The 21,858-nt window shown below is 35.7% G+C and overlaps 1 protein-coding gene across 1 annotated transcript in view; it reads right to left on the bottom strand.

Moving 5' to 3' along the window:
• Window positions 1-2,001: 2,001 nt before the first annotated feature.
• The window catches only part of CNOT6L (CCR4-NOT transcription complex subunit 6 like), a 60,499-nt gene continuing 40,642 nt past the window's right edge, over window positions 2,002-21,858 (bottom strand). Inside the window, exons 8-11 of the mRNA XM_008068051.2 lie at window positions 14,328-14,479; window positions 11,154-11,381; window positions 8,195-8,397; window positions 2,002-2,851 (exon numbers count right to left, since the gene is read on the bottom strand). Coding sequence (XP_008066242.1) covers window positions 2,639-2,851; window positions 8,195-8,397; window positions 11,154-11,381; window positions 14,328-14,479 — 796 coding nt within the window. The 3' untranslated portion in view covers window positions 2,002-2,638. The remainder of the gene's footprint in view (window positions 2,852-8,194; window positions 8,398-11,153; window positions 11,382-14,327; window positions 14,480-21,858) is intronic.

Genomic DNA, 21,858 nt, shown 5'->3' on the forward strand with positions numbered 1-21,858 from the left:
AAGTGTGTGTGCCACCCAAAACATAACACAATTACCTACTTCAACAGAGCTACTACCAACATTTACTAAAACCACATTAAAAATACACAGGATAATGAATGGTTTGAAAGAGTGCATTTGGAAGCAGAGAGAACCCAATTACACACCTTCCTGCAACAGAGTGCCTCAATTATACACAAAATAAACTTAAGCTGTTTACAATGTTTCCCAATTTTTTTTTATTTTTTCCCTCTACATTTAACTATTAAAAAAGTTTTTTATTAATAAATGGGCTCCTCTGTGGTTCATATACAATCATAAGTGAACTTTAAATTCCATTTTATACAAACATCTCAAAAATATTGGGAGTGAAGTATGGTAGGAAATATTGCTCACATTGCTAATTAACATGCGTATATGAAAGGAGGAAAATGTTTTGTTAGTGCATATACCTCCAGAGCAGAAAACCCACCCCAAACAAAAGATCTAAATAAAACATACAGTAGCTGATTACAAAAAAGGTAATGTCCACAAAATTAAGTTTTTCATGCTATTCTACTTTCCAGTACTATGCTTCAGGTAATCAATTTGCATGGCTAGATGTTGGATGCTTGAGGTATATAAGAAGGGATACCTGCATTTTGAGGAAAATCTGTCATCTTAAAGGTTGTTTCTTTTTATTTGTTTATTCTGGAACTTTAACATTTTTAAAAGAATCTTTTATTGACATCAAACTTCACTTAACTACAGTGACATTTCACTTATAACAGATGACAAACAACGCCTCTATCACTAGGCACTTTTAAAAGGGAGTTCAGGCTTTAGAGAACCCTTCTGATGCAATCCCATGTATGATATTACATCATCCCACCACCCTCATCCCACTGAAATTACCCTTCGGGGGAAATATTATCTAATATAGCCTGATTAATTTACTGTGGAAGAAATTAGTATAAAATGACCAAAGTAAATGCATCATTTAAGACTAATGAAACAGCCTAAAATGTCAGGTTTGAAGGAGCAGACAAATTGTATATACTTAAATCTAATTAAATAATTAAAATTTGACCTGTACTTTATATATTAGTGAGACACAAATATAGGCTATTTTCTTTTAAAATTTCATTCACATAATGGAAAATTTCTCGTTTATTAAAAATATCACATTTTGAGACTAGAAACAGTAAAGTGCATGAAAAGTTTAAAATATAAATTTCAGAAAACTCTTATAGCAGCAAAAAAGCAGAATAAAGAAAAACTTAAAAACACAGACACAACCTTTTCCTGTTACTGTGCCATAATTAACATCAAGTAGCCAACCAATTTTTCCCCAGAAAACGATACTATATTCACTGCCTCTTGAGTTACAGATTTTCAACTGGCCCCTCCTGGGCAAAAAAAAAAGATTCCAACATATCTAAAGGCATCAACAGTTGGGAATAAACCAGTAGCTTCTTAATTCAACCCTGACAGACAATGGGAACAAAGATTAAAAGCATATGATAGCCATTTGGCAACTAGAGTCAGGAAAAATGATCCAAGGTTTTCAACTACTGTCCCAAATTTGTTTTTTCTATACCCCAAATCCTCAGCATTGTCACCTTAAAAACCCAGAACCAACAGCCACATAACCTCCTTTGGGAAACACATAAAATATCTGTATGGCTTCCCCCTTCTGAAACTTTGATCTGGGCCTTTTTATTCAGCAGATTTCTTTTTTCTTTTATCATTTGACTGTAATGGCAAAAAAGATATAGATCATATACTATCTGTTTTTTCAGTACAACTAGACAGAAAAGAAGGGTGAATAAGAATAATGAAAAACGCTAAACATTAATTTTGTGGGCATCCTAAACATACCAAATTACATTTTCAAGATGTGTGGCAGTCTAAATTACTTACTATTATCCTACAAAAAAGCTAGAGGGACAAGCTTAGAATTAATACTGCTAATAAGGTTATAACTTAGAGGGGGACAAAAAAACCCAGTGATGCCTTAAAAATATAAAACAAACAGCCAAAGATTGTCATGAGATGCTAAATGCTTGATTTTGAAAGCATATTGTGCAACCATCTTTTCTTTCCCAAATTTTCTTATGGCTAGAGGCTATATCATAGTTTATATACAGATCACGCAAATTTAAGTGCTCTGTTAATGTGCAAATGACTTGGGAATTCAAAAATCAGTTTATTATAAAGGAAAACACAAATTCAAGAAAGTATCCCCTGAAAGGCATGCCATCATTCTGTTTAAAATCTTTTATTTATAGTTCTTAAAAACTGCCTTTTACAGAAATGTTGGCTCATCTGAAATCATTCAAAAGAAAACATTTGTTTTAGAAAAACAAACACACTGTTGTTGGGCCTCAAACTGTTAATTTATCAATTATGAATGCTGACTCCTATTATAATACTAAGAAGATTCAATTTAAAAACAAGTTAAGTTAAAATTTTGGAAAGAGATTAAAACTTTGGTTCTGGACCTAGTGCCAAATGATACCAATATGCACAAAAATGTACAAAGGCTTACAGCAAACACATAATGAAAGGAACCTGAAGAAGCAGCTTAAGGATGGCCATACTTCACTCCTACATACTTTGATTTACAACTGTACAGGTCCATAGCAACATATCCCCGTCTTTGCGGGGTAGTACTCCACTACCTCCGATTAGGCAAGTGAACACCATTGACAAGAGGCAGGAGTGGAGGGTGGAGTTCAAGTTGTGTTAACAGTGAGAAGTGGTCTGAAGGGATGTGAGGGTGTGGACACCCAGTGATGTTGTTCTCAACCAGCCATTGAGGATCTAAAGGCCCCAGGACACCAAGCACGTTCATATGAGTCTTGGAATAGAAAATGTAGTCAATCACGCCCTGGAAAGAGATTGGGGATTGAAAACAAAAAACAAAAAAACAAAAGAAAGAAAAATATATGCTTAGAAAAAAGAAAAACTCAAGATATATAAAGAACATTTCATAATTCATAATTAATAAAGGTTCAATAACTAAGCACCCTTACTTCTGGTACGTGTTTGTCTTGACAGTGGATCAAATAAGGCCGAAGTCTTCAATGGATATTACATGAAATAAGGGAAGCTCAGTAGGGAAACATAGCACCCTAGTGGAATCATAAAGCCTTGCATTTGTGCATAAGTGATAAAATGAGAAGCTAAATACACCAAATTATGTCTAGTCACCTTTAGAAGTGGCCTGCTTGGTTTAGTGAACTCGAATCAGGTATATAAATATAACGGAACCTATACTAACTCTATCAGTTATAATAGAAAATAAGATATTATATGAACACATACATAGTTAATGGCATTATTTTCACATCAAGTTATCTAAAGACACTTAAACAAAGCTATAGTAAAGCATGTTTTAAGATTTGCTACTCCTAGTTCAGCTTTTCCAGTTTTGCTATGCACATACAAAATACTATACATAGTTAACTAATCTGTTCTTTAGTTTAAAATACTAGTTTCACATTTTCTAGTATATGTGTAAATTCTGGATTTCCTTGATGCATAAAGATAGCAAAAGGAGCCCATATATATCAGTTGTATCTCTTAGAACTAGATAACTTGCTTTGTTTGACAAATATGTCTCAAAACGAGTGGTCCTTTATTGTCCCAGGCTGTGAATGCAAGAGAGCAAAATCAGATTTACTCCTATCTAGTTCCTATCCAAAACAAGAAAGCCTGAGTCCAAGTAAGGAGAAATATTTCCACACCTGTAAGTGCCTATTTACAAATACTGAACATAATGAGTTTCAATCAATACTTTAAATGGTATAACAATGAAATGGACTACTTCGGAAAAAAAATTAATTAAAAAAATACAGTATGGTGAAATTTTGGAAACAAAAACTTCAGTTTGCTGATTTTCATTTGACCAAGATTAAAATACTAAAACAGATCCTCTTTCAAAAAGATGAGGCCTTATCCAACCTTACTTTACCACAAAATAAGGAATCTACTTGAGTGCAGAGGACTCCAAATCCATATGGTCAAAAAATATGATCACAAGGTATCATTTTGGTTAATGCCTAATTTTACAGTGATATTTTAAGAAAAGAGTTAACAAGGGTCAGGATGACTTTACCTTCCTTTATAAGACTACCTATTGCTTCAACTGTAAACAAAATAAAATAATCTCAATTACTTATATTGAATAGAATCTCCCATATCTCATCACTTTATTAGAGTGTCATCATGTACATCAGCTTTTAGAGTTCTTTGCAAATACAGGCCCCAAGAAAAAAGTTGTTCAACACTCCAGAAAGTAAGATGTATTTAATTGAAGGCATCGCTTGTAACTATTTTCTTAGCTTGAAACATTCAGAATAAAAACTCTTATTAAAACCCTTGGCAGGGTTATTATGCCTGTGAATTTGCCCAAATATTTGTACATATGCATATGTGGAAAGATTACTAACTTTGGCCATATTCACAAAGGAGGTTATAGATTAGTGATTCTTTTTTTTTTTGAGTTGGAGTCTCACTCTGTCGCCCAGACTGAAGTGCAGTGGCCGCTCCCGGCCACAGCAGCCTTGACCTGCTGGGCTCTGGCCATCCTTCCGCCTCAGCCTTCCAAGTAGCTGGAACTACAGGCGTGCACTACCACGCCCAGCTACTTTTTTGATTTATTGTAGAGATGAGGTCTCGCCTGCCCAGGCAGGTCTCGAACCCACGGGCTCAGGCCATCCACTCACCTCAGCCTCCCAAAGGTGTGGGATTACAGGCTGAGCCATTGAGCCCAGCTTTTGGTTTTTTTTTGAGTTGGAGTCTCATTCCGTCGCCCAGACCATTTTTGATTCAAAGAGTTTATAAAGAGACAATGTGAGAAAATTCGGTCTTCATGTTAGTAAAAACCATATAGTAGAAGTTCTATACACTATGAGAAAAAAGTTCTACACACTGTATTTGAGAAAATAGTCAAAACACAATGAAAAGTTTATGAGCTAGCATTATACAAAGCTGTTTTTTAAAAAAATGCTAGAAAATTATAATACTGTGTAAATATCATAACATAACAAAGAAAGGTTTGCTGTTTGACATAATAGGAAAGTTGTCCTTCCTCTTTTCATTACACAGGCATGTCCTTAGATTAGGGGATGTGGGTGAAGTGATGTGCAGCAGCAACCGGTTTGAATTATACTATTTATTAAAGCTACTTGGGTCTGATTGTAATACTGAGAAAAAAGTAATTGTCCTGCTTACCCTTCAAATGAATCTGAGTTTGAAATACCATTTTTCTACAGTAGTAACACTTGTTTATTATAAAGTAAACAAATGCTAAGCCACATAAACACAATTCAATGCCTCACTGATACAATGGCACCTCACTGATACAACTGGATTTTTTGTTTTGTTTTTGAGTTGGAGTTTCACTACATTGCCCAGGCAGGAGATGCTTCCACCTAATGCCTTGCAAGAAGCTAGGACTACAGGCATGCACTAACACACTTGGATAATTTTTTGGATTTATTGTAGAGACGAAGTTTTACCATGTTGCTCAGGCTGGTCTCGAACTCCTGGGTTCAGGCATTCCTCTCATCTTGGCCTCCCAAAGTGCTGGGATTATAGGTGTGAGTCACTGGACCTGGCCTTGATTCTGTATTTAATGCTGATCACCTGACATTTTAAATTTGATGATACCTTTTTTTTTTTTACTGATTGCTTTCAATACTGGGATAGCATTAATTAGTAAAATATATGTATAAAACGGAAAAGTTCATTTTCTGTTACCTGGACAAAAATCTCAGTTATCTCCAATCAGGTATACCCTCAGAGTTCATTCTCTGGCCATCCTCTTGCCCATCCTATTCCACGCTCTTATCACAGTCATCTACCCAGCCAGTCTACGTATCTTCCCATATGCCTCTCTCCCACCAGTTTATACCTCTGTCTTTCTTTCTCATCCCATCTCATATATCCAAATGTCAAACACTTGCTGGACCAGACATTTCTATTTCTTTAACTGTATTTATTTGAACAATATAAATGGTTCAATATGATTTTTTGATTCAATTATTAACAAATGGAAGATCTTCCAAAGAAAAATCAATAAAAAATGTTAAACCAATTCAGATAATTGATGGCTTAGAATAATATACCATATTTTGTTTTTCTAATTTTTGTTTGATGAGCAAGCAAAAATTAATTTTTAAAAGAGTCTAGGTGAAGTAGAATATTTTCTTGTTTACCTTGTTATCTACACACATCCAAAACAAGAACAAGAGTTGTAGAATTACTAAACACTTATTTTGGGAAATGTCATTACTGGCTTTCTGGCTTATGCTGGCAAGTGTATTATATATCACTATAGTCATGAGGATAAGATTAAAGCTATAGTAAACTGTGTGTCATTAAATCTAGATGTGTTCCTTTAAGCTTACATAAGTGCAGTGGTGTGCTACAGCCAGCTGGTACCAGCTTTCTTAGCATCTCTTCCCAACTGTGCATTCAATGATATCATGTTTGGAGCCTGGAATCTACAGTAGAAGTACTTAACCAAGGGTACCCTTGGTTAAGGGTAGCCTTAAATTTGATATACCTAACCTTTTTTACTGATTACTTTCAATACTGGGATAGCATTAATTACGTAAAATATATGTATAAAACTGAAAAGTTCATTTTTTGTTACTTGGACAAAAATCTCAGTTATCTCCAATCAGGTATACCCTCAGAGTTCATTCTCTGGCCATCCTCCTGCCCATCCTATTCCACGCTCTTATCACAGTCATCTATCCAGCCAGCCTACGTATCTTCCCATATGCCTCTCTCCCACCAGTTTATACCTCTGGCCATGGACCGGTACTGGTCTGTGGCCTGTTAGAAACCAAGATGCTCTGCCTCCTGTCAGATCAACAGTGGCATCAGCTTCACACAGGAGTACAAACTCTATTGTGAACTGCACATGCAAAGGATCTAGGCTATGTGCTCCTTATGACAATCTACTGCCTGATGATTTCCCTACCGCCCACACTGGTTTGTGGAAAAATTGTCTTCCACAAAACCGGTCCCTGGTGCCAAAAAGGTGGGGGGGGGGGGGGTCGCAGACTTAAACCACATAAATCAGCAAACACTATAAATCAAAGTTTTCCCCCAAAAGTTTGTTATTAAATATTTATCAGCACATCACTGCACGGGTATGATTAAAACAAAATAAACTATCACTGGAAAGAATTACCTACTCTAATAGCAAAAGTACTAAATTAGATTCAATCTCTAAGCAATATTTCACTTCATTATAAAAACAATTATTATTAACTATCAATTATTAATATCAACACCTGAATTTCCTTTCTTCATCCTATTTGTTTCTTAGAAAGACGCTAACAAATACTAAAGATGAAAAAAGGTTATTGGCAATGTGAAAGAATCCATTTCCTACATTTCCTTTGGTATTTTATTAAATTCTCTCTAGGCTTCTTATACCAAACCACTTTCTCACATGCATTTTTTCAGGATGGCATAAAATTTTATTATAGATGTCTGAAATGCCAAAGTCAAAGATACAACAGAAGAGCCACAAGTAGGTGGAGTGGTCAAAAAACTGGCATTGGAAAAGAAATTAAAGAAAGTCACCATAATCAACTTTCTAAAGAACAACTGGTCCTGTACAACCTATACAATAGGCTCTCCAACGTTTTTCATATTTTGTAAAATATGCTTTTTCCTCCTTTTTTAGGATGTTGTACCGGGGAATATCTTAGTACAAATACATAGATATAAAATAGACCTTAAGTACAACCTTCTCTAACCCTATCTTCACAAGAAACCTGGAAAATTTAAAGAAACATAAGCTATCATGAAAATCACTAAATACTATACAAATTCATTCAAAGTGAGTTTTATTAGTTATTTATTACTTGAGTTCTTGCTGAAAGTGAGGGGTGGTTTGAACTATGTGAATATATACTAAGTGGTTTGAACAGTGCATGGTACATAGTAAGCATTTTAGAAATTTTTGCTATTGTCAATGTTATTGTCAATGTTATGAACAAATGAGGGTTCAAAAAGAATTTAAAACAATAATAATAACCACAAAACCCAGAAAACCTCCTTATATTTAGGTGCATACTTAGCACAAACATTTTGAGAATCTAAATATTCCTAAAGATTATACAATTAATCATAAATAATTTACATCTTCTAGTCACATGCTTGTATTTGAAATAATTTCTACACTAGCCCTGAGGCTGACACTCACTTTGAAATCAAAGGTGTAATTGGTGTAAGGCATCAAGTTATTTTCATAGGCGCTCTTAAGTTGGAAGCCATGTGTGATTCTCCCTTCCGAGCTTCCATTCTTTCCATTGCAGCTGAAGTTCATAAGACACTCATTGTACCTTAGTTCCTTGAAGTCTTTATGGTTGTCAGCTACTCCTCCATTGCTTAAATATTCCACAACACCTAGGAGAATAAAGAAAAGAACATTATCATTTAGCATTTAGACCTTACACAAGGCTTCATAGCTAACAGGTTCAGTGATTTTATTAGGTTGTACCATATGAAACTACTGTCTTTTTTGTTGGTTAAAAAAAAAAAAATCAGCCGGGCTCGGTGGCTCAGCCTGTAATCCCGCGCCTTTGGGAGGCTGAGGTGAGTGGATTGCCTGAGCCCGCGGGTTCGAGACCCGCCTGTGCAGCGAGACCTCATCTCTACAATAAATCAAAAACTCAGCCAGGCGTGTTAGCGCATGCCTGTAATTCCAGTTACTTGGAAGGCTGAGGCGGAAGGATCACCAGAGCCCAGCAAGTTGAGGCTGCGGTGGCCGGGAGCGGCCACTGCACTCCAGTCTGGGCGACAGAGTGAGACTCCAACTTCCAAAAAAAAAAAATCAAATAGCAGCAATTTCACTTGATTCAACTGAATTAAAGGGTATTTGTCTATTTCAAAACAAAGAATCAGGATCACCCAAAAATATCCTTAGTTTTCTTAGTGGTTCTTCAGGCCAAAGATGATTTCCAAGACCTATAGTGGCATTTACCAGGAAGATCTTAACCCTAAATTTTTTGGAAAATTATTCTAAATCACTATCTCATTAATAATTCCCCATTCTAAGCAGTCTATCTACCACTTTGGGACATAAATAGAGCATACATAATACAAAATCATTTATAACATAAACAGATTTTGAATCTTCAATGTTCCAATGACTAGTGTCAGTTAGATACTATCATTCATATTTTGAGCTTCAGTAAGTTTGTTTTCTCAGTACTATAAGAACATTATATGCCAGAGGCATACCATTTGACCAAAAATACCAGATATGTCTAAAAAGTTGAAGAGAATAACAGCATTCAAAAAAGTGTACCACTTCTGAATTTAAAAAATACCGTTTTCTTATTATGATGTGATTAGTGAACACTGCTATGAGATAGCTTTTTCTATCTGTATTAAGGATTGACAGCAAGATATAATGAATAAGCAGTGAGTGCAATATCAGTATTGTGAATGGCATAAAAGGAACTACCACTTATCTAGTATTTACTACATGCCAGGCACCGTTCTAAGTGCTATACACATTTAAATCTCACAAACAACTTATGAGGTGGATAACATAATTACCCCCTTATTAAAAATGAGGAACTTAGTCATAGACTGCACAGCTCATAAGTGGCAGAATCAGAATCCAACTCTGACAGTCTGGCCCAGAGACACTCACTATGCTGTGCTGCCACATGACTTAAGCTAACTGGCTTAAGCAGAGCAAATCAAATAGAAGGAGAACTTGCATTTGAGAGCAAGTCAACTCAAAAAAAGGATTTAAAGTGCCAATTGGACTAGAAGCTGAAGACAAACGTTTATAAATAGTGGTTTCAGCATTTTTTTTTTTTTTTGCTAAGAAAAAAGATGTTTGTGGTGGGGCTCAGTGGCTCAGCCTGTAATCCCAGCACTTTGGGAGGCCAAAGTGAGTGGATTGCCTGAGCCCACGGGTTCAAAACAGCCCAGGCAACTTGACAAGACTTTGTCCCTACAATAAAATAAAAAATAGCCGGGCGTGGTAGCGCATGTCTGTAGTTCTGGCTACTGGAAAGGCTGAGGTGGAAGGATCGCCGGAACCCAGCAGCTCGACGCTGGGGTGGCCGTGTGCCTGCCTGCCACTGCATTCCAGCCTGGGAGGAACAGTAAGAATCCAACTCAAAAGAAAAAAGATGTTTTCTAGCCTAGTGACTTTTAAAACTTCCCAACTGTAGGCATTTGGGTTATTTATTTATATTTATTGTTGGATATTTTAAACAATTTTAAATAGCCTAATAGTGATAATACACAAAGTTTAGAATATGCTTTGCTACTAGCAAAAGAGTAATACTTTAGTGTTTTACATTTGAAATTTAATATAAAAATGCAGAACTGATTTTTACAAAGACATAAAATAATATGTTAGGACATAACACAGTCTAGTGGAGCTCAAGAAATAATACAAAATCTTAGAAGAATTTTTATTAGTCTAATAAAAATTTATTAGTCTACCTAATAACAATATTCAAATATCACTTAATGAAGTCACTTAAAAGTTGCCAAAGTTAATACCTAGGGAGCTACCTTTGATAAGTATTTTGTGGCTGTCCCTTCAGATCACCCTTCTCTGCTACATTCTGTGCCTCAGAAAGCTGATCTCTATTGCATCAGCTGCAAATTCTACCCTTCCTTCCCCTGCCCCTCTACCCACCCCACTCTGCTGCTAGTTGGATTTGGTCAATGGGCAGCACTGGCAGGAGATCAGAGGACAGGAGTAGAGTGGGAGTGAGTGCACATTCCCCTGGCTCCCTTCTTGTCTGTTTGCCAGGGATTGACTACATCACTCAACTCAAGGCATCGTTATTATGTGCCCTCTCCTATAAAACTCTATTTTGTCCAAGTTCTGATAACAGCTTCCATCATTTTCCTCTTAGGTGTAGGGGTGGTAAAAGAGACCCTAGATACCCTAGTGGTGAAATACTACATCATTCACCGTTTTGTTTCCTTTAACCCAGCCCACAACTTTAGAAAAGGCTTCTTCATTAAACTTTCCTAAATTACCCTGTGTCCATCTCCGAGCTTCTTACTGATATACTTGCTAATTTAGAAGAGAAATTTTCTACTCAAAAGTTAGGAGCTAGGTGGTATTTGAACTAGGAGTAAAAGCAGAATTGAAAGTAAGAAGGAAATGATGTTATAAATACCTGAATCTGGCAATGAGTTAAGATCTGCACATAGCACCAGCGGGATGGAATTAGGATCTGCAGTTGGGCTGCCAGGCCTACTAGAGGCTTTCTCCAGAATGTTTTTAACCTCTGAGACAAACATCATGGTCTGGATGAGTTTCACATCAGAATACTCTGGGTCCCAATGCATGTGGGCATTTGCCACTATAAGCAGCTGTTTGTCTGCAGCATGAATAGGCTTCATACCTAAATTTAAACATTACAGAAAGAAGATAGTTATGCTTATGTTTTATGTTTCAACAAAAGTGGTATCTTAAAGTTTTTTCAAAAAGATCAATAGCCACTTCTTTATTATTTTTCACAATTTTATGCCCTCCCTTTTATCACATAGATTATTAGAAGCTAAAGGATTGAGATTCTGGTAATCCTAAAATGAGAATTACTCTTGTAGATCAAGTTGGCAAACTATAGACCATGAGCTAAATCTGCCCCACCACATGCTTTTGTATAGCCTATATGAGCTAAGGATAATTTTAAATTTCTAAAGCATTCTAAATAAACAAATAAAAACAAAAACAGACAGTGATACAGATTATGTGTGAACCCACAGAACATGAAATATAGTATTTACTATCTGGCCCTTTATAGAAAAGTTTGCTAACCCCTCCTCGATAAGCCCAAGTTAGAAATTATACTATGATATAATCAACATTTGATTATAGTGCTTGGCACTGGCTGACTTCTTAGTTTAAAAAAGCCCTTTAAGTATCTGTCATTTAAACATCACAATAACCCAATGAGGCACATTTTCAGTTATTTAAGTTACCGAAACCTTAATTTAAATTCTTCCTACTGATCTTGCCTTTCCTAAGCACAACAGCGACAAGTCAGTAGTAAAAGGTGGTAACATTATATTAACCTATGCAGAATAAAATAAGGAAATAAATTTGCTATCCAAGCAAATTCATGCCACACACCCAAATAAAGTTATTTTTTAAATGAAAATTAGAGAGTAGTGTGCTCTGAAAGTACAGACACTTGGGTTTTAGACCTGGCTTTATTACTAATTATTTTAAGACTAAGTCTTGGGCAAGTCACATACCCTTTTTTGGGGTTCAGGTTCATTTGGAAAATGAGATATTCAACTAGAAAATCTCTAAGGTTCTTTTTTCCCTAAAATTCTATATTTTAAAAATTCTGTCAAAAAAGCATAGTACTTTCCAAATGGTAGGCAGGATAATACATTAAAAACTGTAAAAATTAAACTTAACATTAGGTAACATGTACTGACAGAGAAAGATGTCCATAAGATATTCAAAGCTCAAAGCACGGTATAATACCATTTAACTACAACTATATATACTCATATTCTATATGCTAGCATATAGAGAGAGAAATGAATAAGAGCTATTCTTACAGAGAATGAATCAGATGAGGGGATTTCTCACTTTTTAACTTTATATACTTTTGAACAGTTTGAATACCAGTGAATATACTAATTTAATTTCCCTATTAAAATTTCTATAGACATGCTTCTCAAATTTTTCTATTGAAATATAAACCCTGGAGAAGGAGACCTGATTTTCCAAGTTGGCTATTTTGGTAAAGTTAAATTTCTTTCTCGTCTTACCAAGCTATTATTATCCTCAATGCTGAGAAAACAAGCAACTGAAGTATCTGTTATATGTGACAGAAGTAGTCACTTTTAAAGTAATATGATAAAGAGAAATACTTGCAGCCAAAATCTTCTAAGCTATCATCATTTCTCAAAAGTTTTATAGTAATACTTTTGGCTATAAGTTAAATGTTTATTACATTAAGTATTAAAAATTTTCCCCATCAAAGGAGCCATAAGCACGTTTTATATTATTAAATTCCCCTTCAAGAAATACTTGAGATATATATTTCAGAATGTGAAAATGTCTACTGTATAATTTAGAATTACTTTTCTGCAAATTAAAAGGGGATAAAACTCCAAAAGAAATTCAATCTTTACAATACCAAGGGAAAAAAATGCACCAAACCTTTGAAAGAATGAGATTAAAAAGACATAAAAGTAGATTAAAATGGAGAGGTTAAAAAAAGAAAAAAATTCAAAATTTCATATCAAAGACTGATTGTCTTTGATAATGGATAAACTGAAGTATGGTGGGAAAAGGAGATCTGACATATACGCATGGTCTGAATGATTTAAATCACTTCCCAAGGCAAAAAAAAAAAAAAAAAATCTTACCTTCTGCAGAAAGTACAGGAGGAAAAAAGGCCCTGATGTGTTCTCACCCCCTTCTTGCTCTTGCTTAAAATATACTAGTAAGCAATGAAATGCTCTAAGGCAGGCAATAGAAAGGGTAAAAAAAAGGTCTGAGCCGGGCTCGGTGGCTCAGCCTGTAATCCCACGCCTTTGGGAGGCTGAGGTGAGTGGATTGCCTGAGTCTGTGGGTTCGAGACCCGCCTGGACAGGCGAGACCTCATCTCTACAATAAATCAAAAAAAAATTAGCCGGGCGTGGTAGCGCACGCCTGTAGTTCCAGCTACTCAGAAGGCTGAGGCGGAAGGATTGCTGGAGCCCAGCAGGTCGAGGCTGCAGTGGCCGGAGCGGCCATTGCACTCGTCTGGGTGACAGAGTGAGACTCCAACTCAAAAAAAAAAAAAGGTCTGGATAATACAAAGTACATAATGAGTTTCTGACTCTGAAAGAAGCTATAAATAATCCAAAATGCTGAAGAAAAGTACCATGTAGATAAAAGATCCCACTCTTACTCTGACAATGACTGAGATATAACAAAGAAACTAGAGAAAACATGCCAAGTACTTAACCTTAAAGACAAAAGATTCATAATCAAGAAGTTAAAAATATGGCTCAAAAGAGGACCAAGTCATCATAATTTCTAAATTCAGCCTAACCAAAACATTGCCTATTTCAAAGTACCTTTTAGACTTAGTGGCATATTAAAAAGACTTTATACAGATTACCTGGTATGTAAAAAAGACTGTGACAGAGAGCATAGAATATCCCCAGAAATATATGATGCTTTACAAAATTAGTGCTATTTCCTACCAATTTCCCTTAACTTTCCTCAAAAGATTAAAAAATAACTTTGTAATAAATAACAAGATTCTTTTCATTTGTTTTGATATGGGAAAACTTGGGGTGGTGTTTATTTTTAATAAGACTATTTTAAATATACTCACCTGCTCCAAATAGTTCTTTGTGGACCTCTAATACCACAGCGACACCAATGTTGTCTTTTGTCATCACTCTGTTCAGCATAGCTTCGGATCCATCGGAATTAGCCATTGCCACTTGGTTAAATTCCACTGTATGCTTCTGTACCAATGTAAATCTAAAAGGTACAAGGCATTATGATGATGATTTTAGGTACCTGGACTATCATTTAAAGGACCTTAAATGAAGGGTACATTGTCATTTTTTAGCTGCAAGTGGCCATGTGATACAGTTCTGGCCACTAAGACATAAAAAATCTGATTACTATAAAAACTTTACACCTTTGCCCCTTCCAGCTAGTGCCTGGGAAAATAATAACCATCTTATGACCATGACGTAGAAAGCAGGAAGTAGAAAGCAACATTCTAAAAATGGGGAAGCAGCTGAACCAGTTCTAGACTGCCTAGTTCTGGACTTATGTGAGAAAATTGCCCTTCCCTCATTTGTTTAAACTACGGCTAGAATATTCTGGTGCAAACAATCTTAACTAAGTCAGCAAGTTAATGAGAAAAAAGCAGAATAAATTCTACCTGTTCTGTTCATAGTTTTCTTCCCACTACATCAAGAAATTTATCAAGAAAATGCAAGGAAATGTCCTTATCTCAGCTAAGGAATAACAGATTTTCCCTTGGCTTTTACTAGAAAGCTGCAACTGGGTGCAAGTGTTCAGAGAAACAGATTCTGTAAGATGAAGAAACGGCTCTCCCTGTGATTATAACTTCTGCACTAGAAGTATTTCCCTTCCTTGATGCAAAGTTATTAAGTACTGTAATGTTGTAGGATTGAATAGAATTAGTCTAGCATTGACATTTAATATCAGTGTGACCTTGGTCAAGCCATTTAACCATTTTCAGGCTAATTTTAGTAATTTTGTGAAATATTTATAAACAATCAAAACCAACTGAAAATATACTACTGGCTAAGTGAGGACATCTTCGCTTTCATAACAACAGTCCCACTCCCACCTTTCTCCTAGCTTTGAAAATAGAAGTGTGCACATATTCCTTCAAAAAATGACTTTCTATGCTACAGGAATATGTACTAGATAAAACAATTATTTCCCTTCCTGCTCCAAATCTGAATGTCTCAGATATGCTAAAAGGTGTAAAAGGTCAGGTCATGTGCCTATTTCTATTTTTTTTTTCTTTTTCTTTTTGAGTTGGAGTCACTCTGTCACCCAGACTGGAGTGCAGTGGCCGCTCCTGGCCACTGCAACCTCGCCCTGCTGGGCTCCAGTGATCCTCCCACCTCAGCCTTCCAAGTAGCTGAAACTACAGGTGCGCGCTATCACGCCCGGCTAACTTTTTTTGATTTTTTGTAGAGATGAGGTCTCGCCAAGTTGCCCAGGCGGGTCTCGAACCCGCGGGCTCAGGCAATCCACTCACCTCAGCCTATTTCTAATCCAGTGTGCTTAAAGGGAGTATAGTTTCCATTCTCTACTCTAAAGAGGTGATTTTTAACTGAAACATGAAAAATGAGACGTCAAAATGAAGAACAGGATTAACAGCATCCTAGATAGGAGTCAGAAGTGAAAAGTCCCAAGACAGCAATGACCTTTGTGAGTTTATGGGTTAAAAAAGAATGGAAGAATATTAAATGATGCTGGAGAGGATATCATTTGATTTATATATTTTAAGATCACCTCAGCTGCTTTGTGAAGAATTAATTATAGGGCCAAATGGAAATTGGGAGGCCAATTAAAAAGTTTTGGAGGTCATTTGAATGAGAAATGCTGGTGGCTTGGACAAAGGCAAGAGAAATAAAAAGGAGTGAGCAGATTCAAAATATGTTCAACATACAGGATTGACTATCCTCCATATCAGACTTCTTCAAACACTTAAGCAGTGGAATACCTTTTCAAACAGTTCCTGGTGAAATTCCCATATATAAAACAGATCAAAGCAGTATTATGTTAGAATAAAATCAATCAACCTTTGTGATGAACATACAAATTGAAATCAGAGGACATAGGTAATAATATAGTCTTATCAGTCTTAATATCCTATTGATTTCTGTATTGCATTTTGGTTACAAAGTACAAATAAAAATCATGATTTATACAGATACACAGATATAAATGGTAAATAACTGGCTCTGCATTCAAAAAAAGAAAGCAGTCAGGCACAAACTTGATTCAGAGGTCTACACCAAAACAAGTCAATTAAGAAGCACCACAGGAACATGTTATTCATTTCCAAAAACTTGGTTTTTAAAACAGTAAGTAACATGTTATTTTTAAATCACAGTTCAAGTATTTGTATTTAATTTTTGAGATGTCTTCTAAATATTCACAGAACTTTAAAGGCTTATTTATAGTAACCTAGGATTCTGTAGGAACATCTAAAAAATCCTGTTAATAGTCATATTTTTAGTATCAGAATAATTTTACTTCTACCAAAGCCAGGTTATTCTTTTGTGAAGGTTGGGGGGTGAGACTCTAAAGAAATACCTTCCTTAACTAAAATTCCTTAACCCTGTATTTTCTCCCATTAAATCTAGATCTAGATATTTTCTTTAAAATAATATAGAATAAATCTAATTTCTCTTTCACGCTACAACTTTAAATATTAGACAATAGATGTCAATGTTCTCTCAACCCTCAAATTTTATCCAGAAAAGAAATGATCAGTTCCTTATGTGGTATATGGTAATAAAACACTTGTTCATATGAACTCAAGTTTACCCAAAAGCACAGTACCTAGAAATGGGCATAATAAACTACTGCCTTCTTTATTTGTGACTGTATTTTTCTGGACATGGTCATTGTACAGGAAAAGTTTGGGCCTTCCTTTGGCCCCCACTTCACCTGGTTTGAGATCAAGTACCCTTACTAATATTATATGCCCCGCTCTGGCAGTGTCCCACTACCACCAATCCCTTTTTTATAGTATTATGATAAATGTTCAGGATCTGCTTTTAAGTGAGAACACGTGGTACTCAGATATTAATTTCTGTGATAGATCACTGAGTATGATAGACTCTAAATCCAACCAAGTTGCTGCAAAATCCATAATTCTGTCAATCTTTATGGCTGCATAACAATCCATCAGGTATAGGTACCACATTTTTTTATCCAGTCCACTCTCAATGGGTAGCATGGTTGGTTCCATATTTTTACTATTGTGAATAGTGCTGCAAAAAACATGCACATATAGGTATATTTTTGTAGAATGATTTGAGTTTCTCTGGTTATAGTCCCAGAAGGGGGACTTTGGGTCACGCTGAAGGCCAATTTTCAGATTTTTTAGAAATCACCACACTGTTTTCCACAGAGGTTGTACTAGTTTACACTCCCATCAACAGTGTAGAAACATTCCCTTTTCCCTACATTCTTGCCAGCGTCTCTTGTTTTTTTGAGTTATTGATCATGGCCATCCTGACTGGAGTTAGGTGGTATCTCAGTTTGTTTTTAATTTGCATTTCTTTGATGGTTAATGAGGCTGAGCATTTTTTCATGTATCTGTTAGCACTGATCATATGTCTTCTTCTGAGAATTGTCTATTCATATCTTTTGCCCACTCTTTAATAAGGTTGTTTTTTCCTTTCAGCACGTTTGCGTTCCTTGCGATCCTGGATGTTAGGCCTTTGTCAGATATACAGTTGGCAAATATTTTTTCCCATTTTGTGGGCTGTCTCCCTGCTCTCTTGATGGGTTCTTTTGTTTTGCAGTAGCTTTTCAGTTTGATGAGGTATCACTCTTCAACCTTATCTCTTATGGCATGGTTATCTGGGATTTTGATTAGGAATTGGTTGCCTATTCCAATTTCCATAAGGGTGTTTCCTGTGTTTTCTAGGATTCTTTTAGTTTGAGGCTTTACATTTAGATCTTTGATCCATTTAGAGTTGGTTTTTGCGTATGGTGATAGGTAGGGGTCCTGTTTCAATCTTCGGCATGTGGTCAGCCAGTTTTTCCAGCACCATCTACTAAATAGATTTCTCCTCTCCCCAGTGGTTGTTGGTGGAAGCTTTGTTGAAGATGAGTTGGTTGAGAAATTGAAGTTTTGCTTTCGGAATCTCTATCCTGTCCCGTTGGTCTACATGCCTGTTCTTATATCAATACCAGGCTGTTTTAATTATTGTAGCCTTATAGTAGAGTTTAAAGTCTAGAAGTGTGATACTTCCTGCTTTGTTTCTTTTGCTAAGGGTTGCTATTTTTGTTAATTAAAAACTAAAACTATACTTTGGGGACAGCCATTAATTATAAGCCAAATAAGAATTAATGTATATATAATTTTTTTTTTGTTCATAAACCAGATCTCCTCAGCTATACTTATAGGTAGAAAAAATAATTTTATTAAATGAAATGTTTATTGTAGAGACATGGGAGCAAATAAAAATATAAAGGAAACAAAGTCACTTATAACCCAATCCCTCCATTAATAAGTCAATATATGTCCCTAGACTTCTCTCAATGCATGTACACAGAAATACTTTTACACAATTAGAATAATATTCTAGAAAAGAAGTTTATATTTTGGTTTACTAATAAACATTATATCAGGGATATTTCCTATAACATTAAATATTCTTCTAAATCAATTTTTATGACTGGATGGTATAGTCCACTATATAGATTCACCACAATTAACTTAATGATTATGCATTGGACACTTAAGTTATTTCTTACAAGAGATATTTTAACTAATGCTGTGATGAACTTTTTTTGCATACAAATACTTTCTGTTGATTTTCTTATTACTTCTTCTTTCTCCTTTCATTAATATCTAAGAGCAGCAAAATTTATCTGTTAGGTATCATTTCATGAGTTTCTGCTCACTAATTCACCATTCAGATACTAAGCACTCTAAAGCTTCATTATATTTTTTCAGTTTTTAATTTTTACAGGTATATAAAATAGTTGTATATATTTATAGCTTATATGTGATCATTCTATTTTTCTAGCAGTTAAAATCTAGCTTCTGGATATTTGTAAATATTATGAACATTCATTCTCTCTTTCTCAAATAATTGAAATTCTCAGTAGGACAAAATAAAATAACAATAATAAAAGTTACCATTTATGGAATACTATGTGGTCATAAAGAAGGACAAACAGATGGACTTCACAGCAACTTGGATGGATTTAGAGTCTGTCATACTCAGTGATCTATCACAGAAACAAAGAACAGAGTACCACTTATTCTCACTCATAAGTGGACCCTGAACGTTTACTTAATACTACAAGGAAGAGATTGGCAGTAGCAGGGTACTGCTGGGGTGGGGATGGTGATGGGGGAAACACAACATCAATAAGGGTACCTGATCTCAAACCAGGCAAAGTGGGGACCAAAAGGGAGGCCCAAACTTTACCTGTATGATGTCTACTTAAACAGCTAATCCTGAATTGTGCCCCACAACTTTAAAATAATTAAAAAAAAAAAAAAAAAGAAGCTACATTTTTGAGGCTCTACTCTATATCAAGATCTGTGAAAGCAAAAGATGGGAACAATTGATGCTGGGAAATGCTAATGAGGGGAGGAAAAGAAGGGGAATAAGGACTACCCACTGGGTACCTTGTCCACTACCAGGCAGAGAGGGCTCGCTAGAAGCCCAAACATCACCTGCATGCAATTTACTTATGTAGCAAACCCTCACATGTACCAAATAACTCCAAGATAAAATTTTTTAAAAAAACACAAAAAACGAGATCTGTGATAGGTACTTCATACATGCCAGTCCTAATATTTGCACCTGGAGATGGATTGCCCAGATTCCTCATCAATCCTTCAGGGACTGCTTCATTGCAGAGAGTTGCCTTCTTATGGTCATGTTCTTCTGAGAGCATCCATATTCAATTACAGATCAAAAGAGAAAGATAAAGTCCCAGGAACTTGGGCTCCTTGTGGATTAACTCTCATGGGCTATGTCAGCTCTAAAGCTTCCTGTGGGGTCAACGGAGGCTGTCAGGTCTGCAACACAACTTCACTTCTTCCTATGTCCAATTTCACCTCCTCCCCCTCCTTTCCACAGGTGTTGATTCCTAATAAATTCCTAAACACCAAACTACCTCAGAGTCTTCTTTTTGGGGAACCCAAATTGCAACAGGAGATATTAATAACTATTGCCATGACAAAGATAAGCTAAACTGAGGCTGGGTAAGTCTTTCTTTTTGAAATGCATGACCCATCTCCCAAATCCTAGAACTCCTATACTCCAATATTTATAACAAATTATCTATGCCTCTAATTACACTTCTGCAAAATCTTTAATAACATGAGATAGAATTACCTGCACTTGGAAACCTAACTAGTTAAAGAAGCAGTTTAGACACCAGGCACAGTGGCTCATGTCTATAATCCAGTACTATGGGAGACAGAGGTGAGAGAATTGCCTGATCGCAGGGGTTTGAGACCAGCCTGGGCAACTTGGAAGACTTTATCTCTACAATAAATCAAAAAATTAGCTGGGCATGGTGGTGCACACCTGTAGTTCCAGCTACTTGGAAGGCTGAGGTAGAAAGATTGCCTCACTCCAGTAGATCAAGGCTGCGGTAGCCGTGAGCAAGCCACTGCACTCCAGCTTGGGCAACAGAGTGAGATCGACTCAAAAACAAAAAAAGAAAGAAAGAAAGCAGTTTAGTGACTCTCTTGACTTACAAATCTCACCTTCTTGGTTTGTTAATTTCCTCTTCACCTGTCTTAGTGTTACTACTTTGAAGATAATTCTTCTCAACAGAGATCATAAAAGCAAACCAGAAATTGTATATAATTTTATGTTTTCTTGATCATTAATTAGTGACTACACAATCCACAGTAGGTCTATCCCTTCCTTGTTATTTACAATGCATAATGTTACTTAAAATACCCTCTTCACTGACTTAGCATTTTCACCAAGCCTTTGCTTTTTCCTAATTTTCTTAGCAATGATCATAAGTTCATAAACCCTTGTTTTAAATACATGATTGGTTATTGACTTTCCTTCATTTAAAATAAAATTCTTTAAAAATGAATCCTAAACAATTACTGGGTTTATTAGATACTTCCAACTGCCCTTTCAATCTTGTATCTCATTGGTACAATTTATGATGATACTGCCATATTTTTGGCTTTTAAAAACTTCGTGATTTTCTTGAGGTATCTTCTTTTTAGTGTCTTTAGTCTTCTGTCAAAGGTCCAGAAAAATAAAACGACTTTTCCTAAAAAAGGTATGTATGTCATTATAAGTAACATTCCCTTCCTTGCACTTAGAATCTCACTCTCTGAAGTTTGTCTTCAGCTTGACCAGTAGTTAAAGAACCAAAGAGACAGCTGACAACTAAAGAACCAAAGAAAATTTCTACTTTCTAGTAAATCATAATATTTATATCCCTCTTGAACCCTAAGAATTTCTCAGGTACTCTGCTTTTAAAAGAATGGGATTTCCAGCATTAGTGCTAATAGCTGAGATCTACAATTTGTCCTGTTTCTGTGTTTATAAGTTTGATAATTAAATACATTCATAATTTAGTGAAAAATAATTATCCATATTCTACCATTCTCCTTGAACAATGCTACTTCT

This window comes from Carlito syrichta, unplaced genomic scaffold, assembly GCF_000164805.1.
Source record: "Carlito syrichta isolate Samal-C Ts95f unplaced genomic scaffold, Tarsius_syrichta-2.0.1 Scaffold309855, whole genome shotgun sequence".
Classification (NCBI taxonomy): Eukaryota; Metazoa; Chordata; class Mammalia; order Primates; family Tarsiidae; genus Carlito; species Carlito syrichta.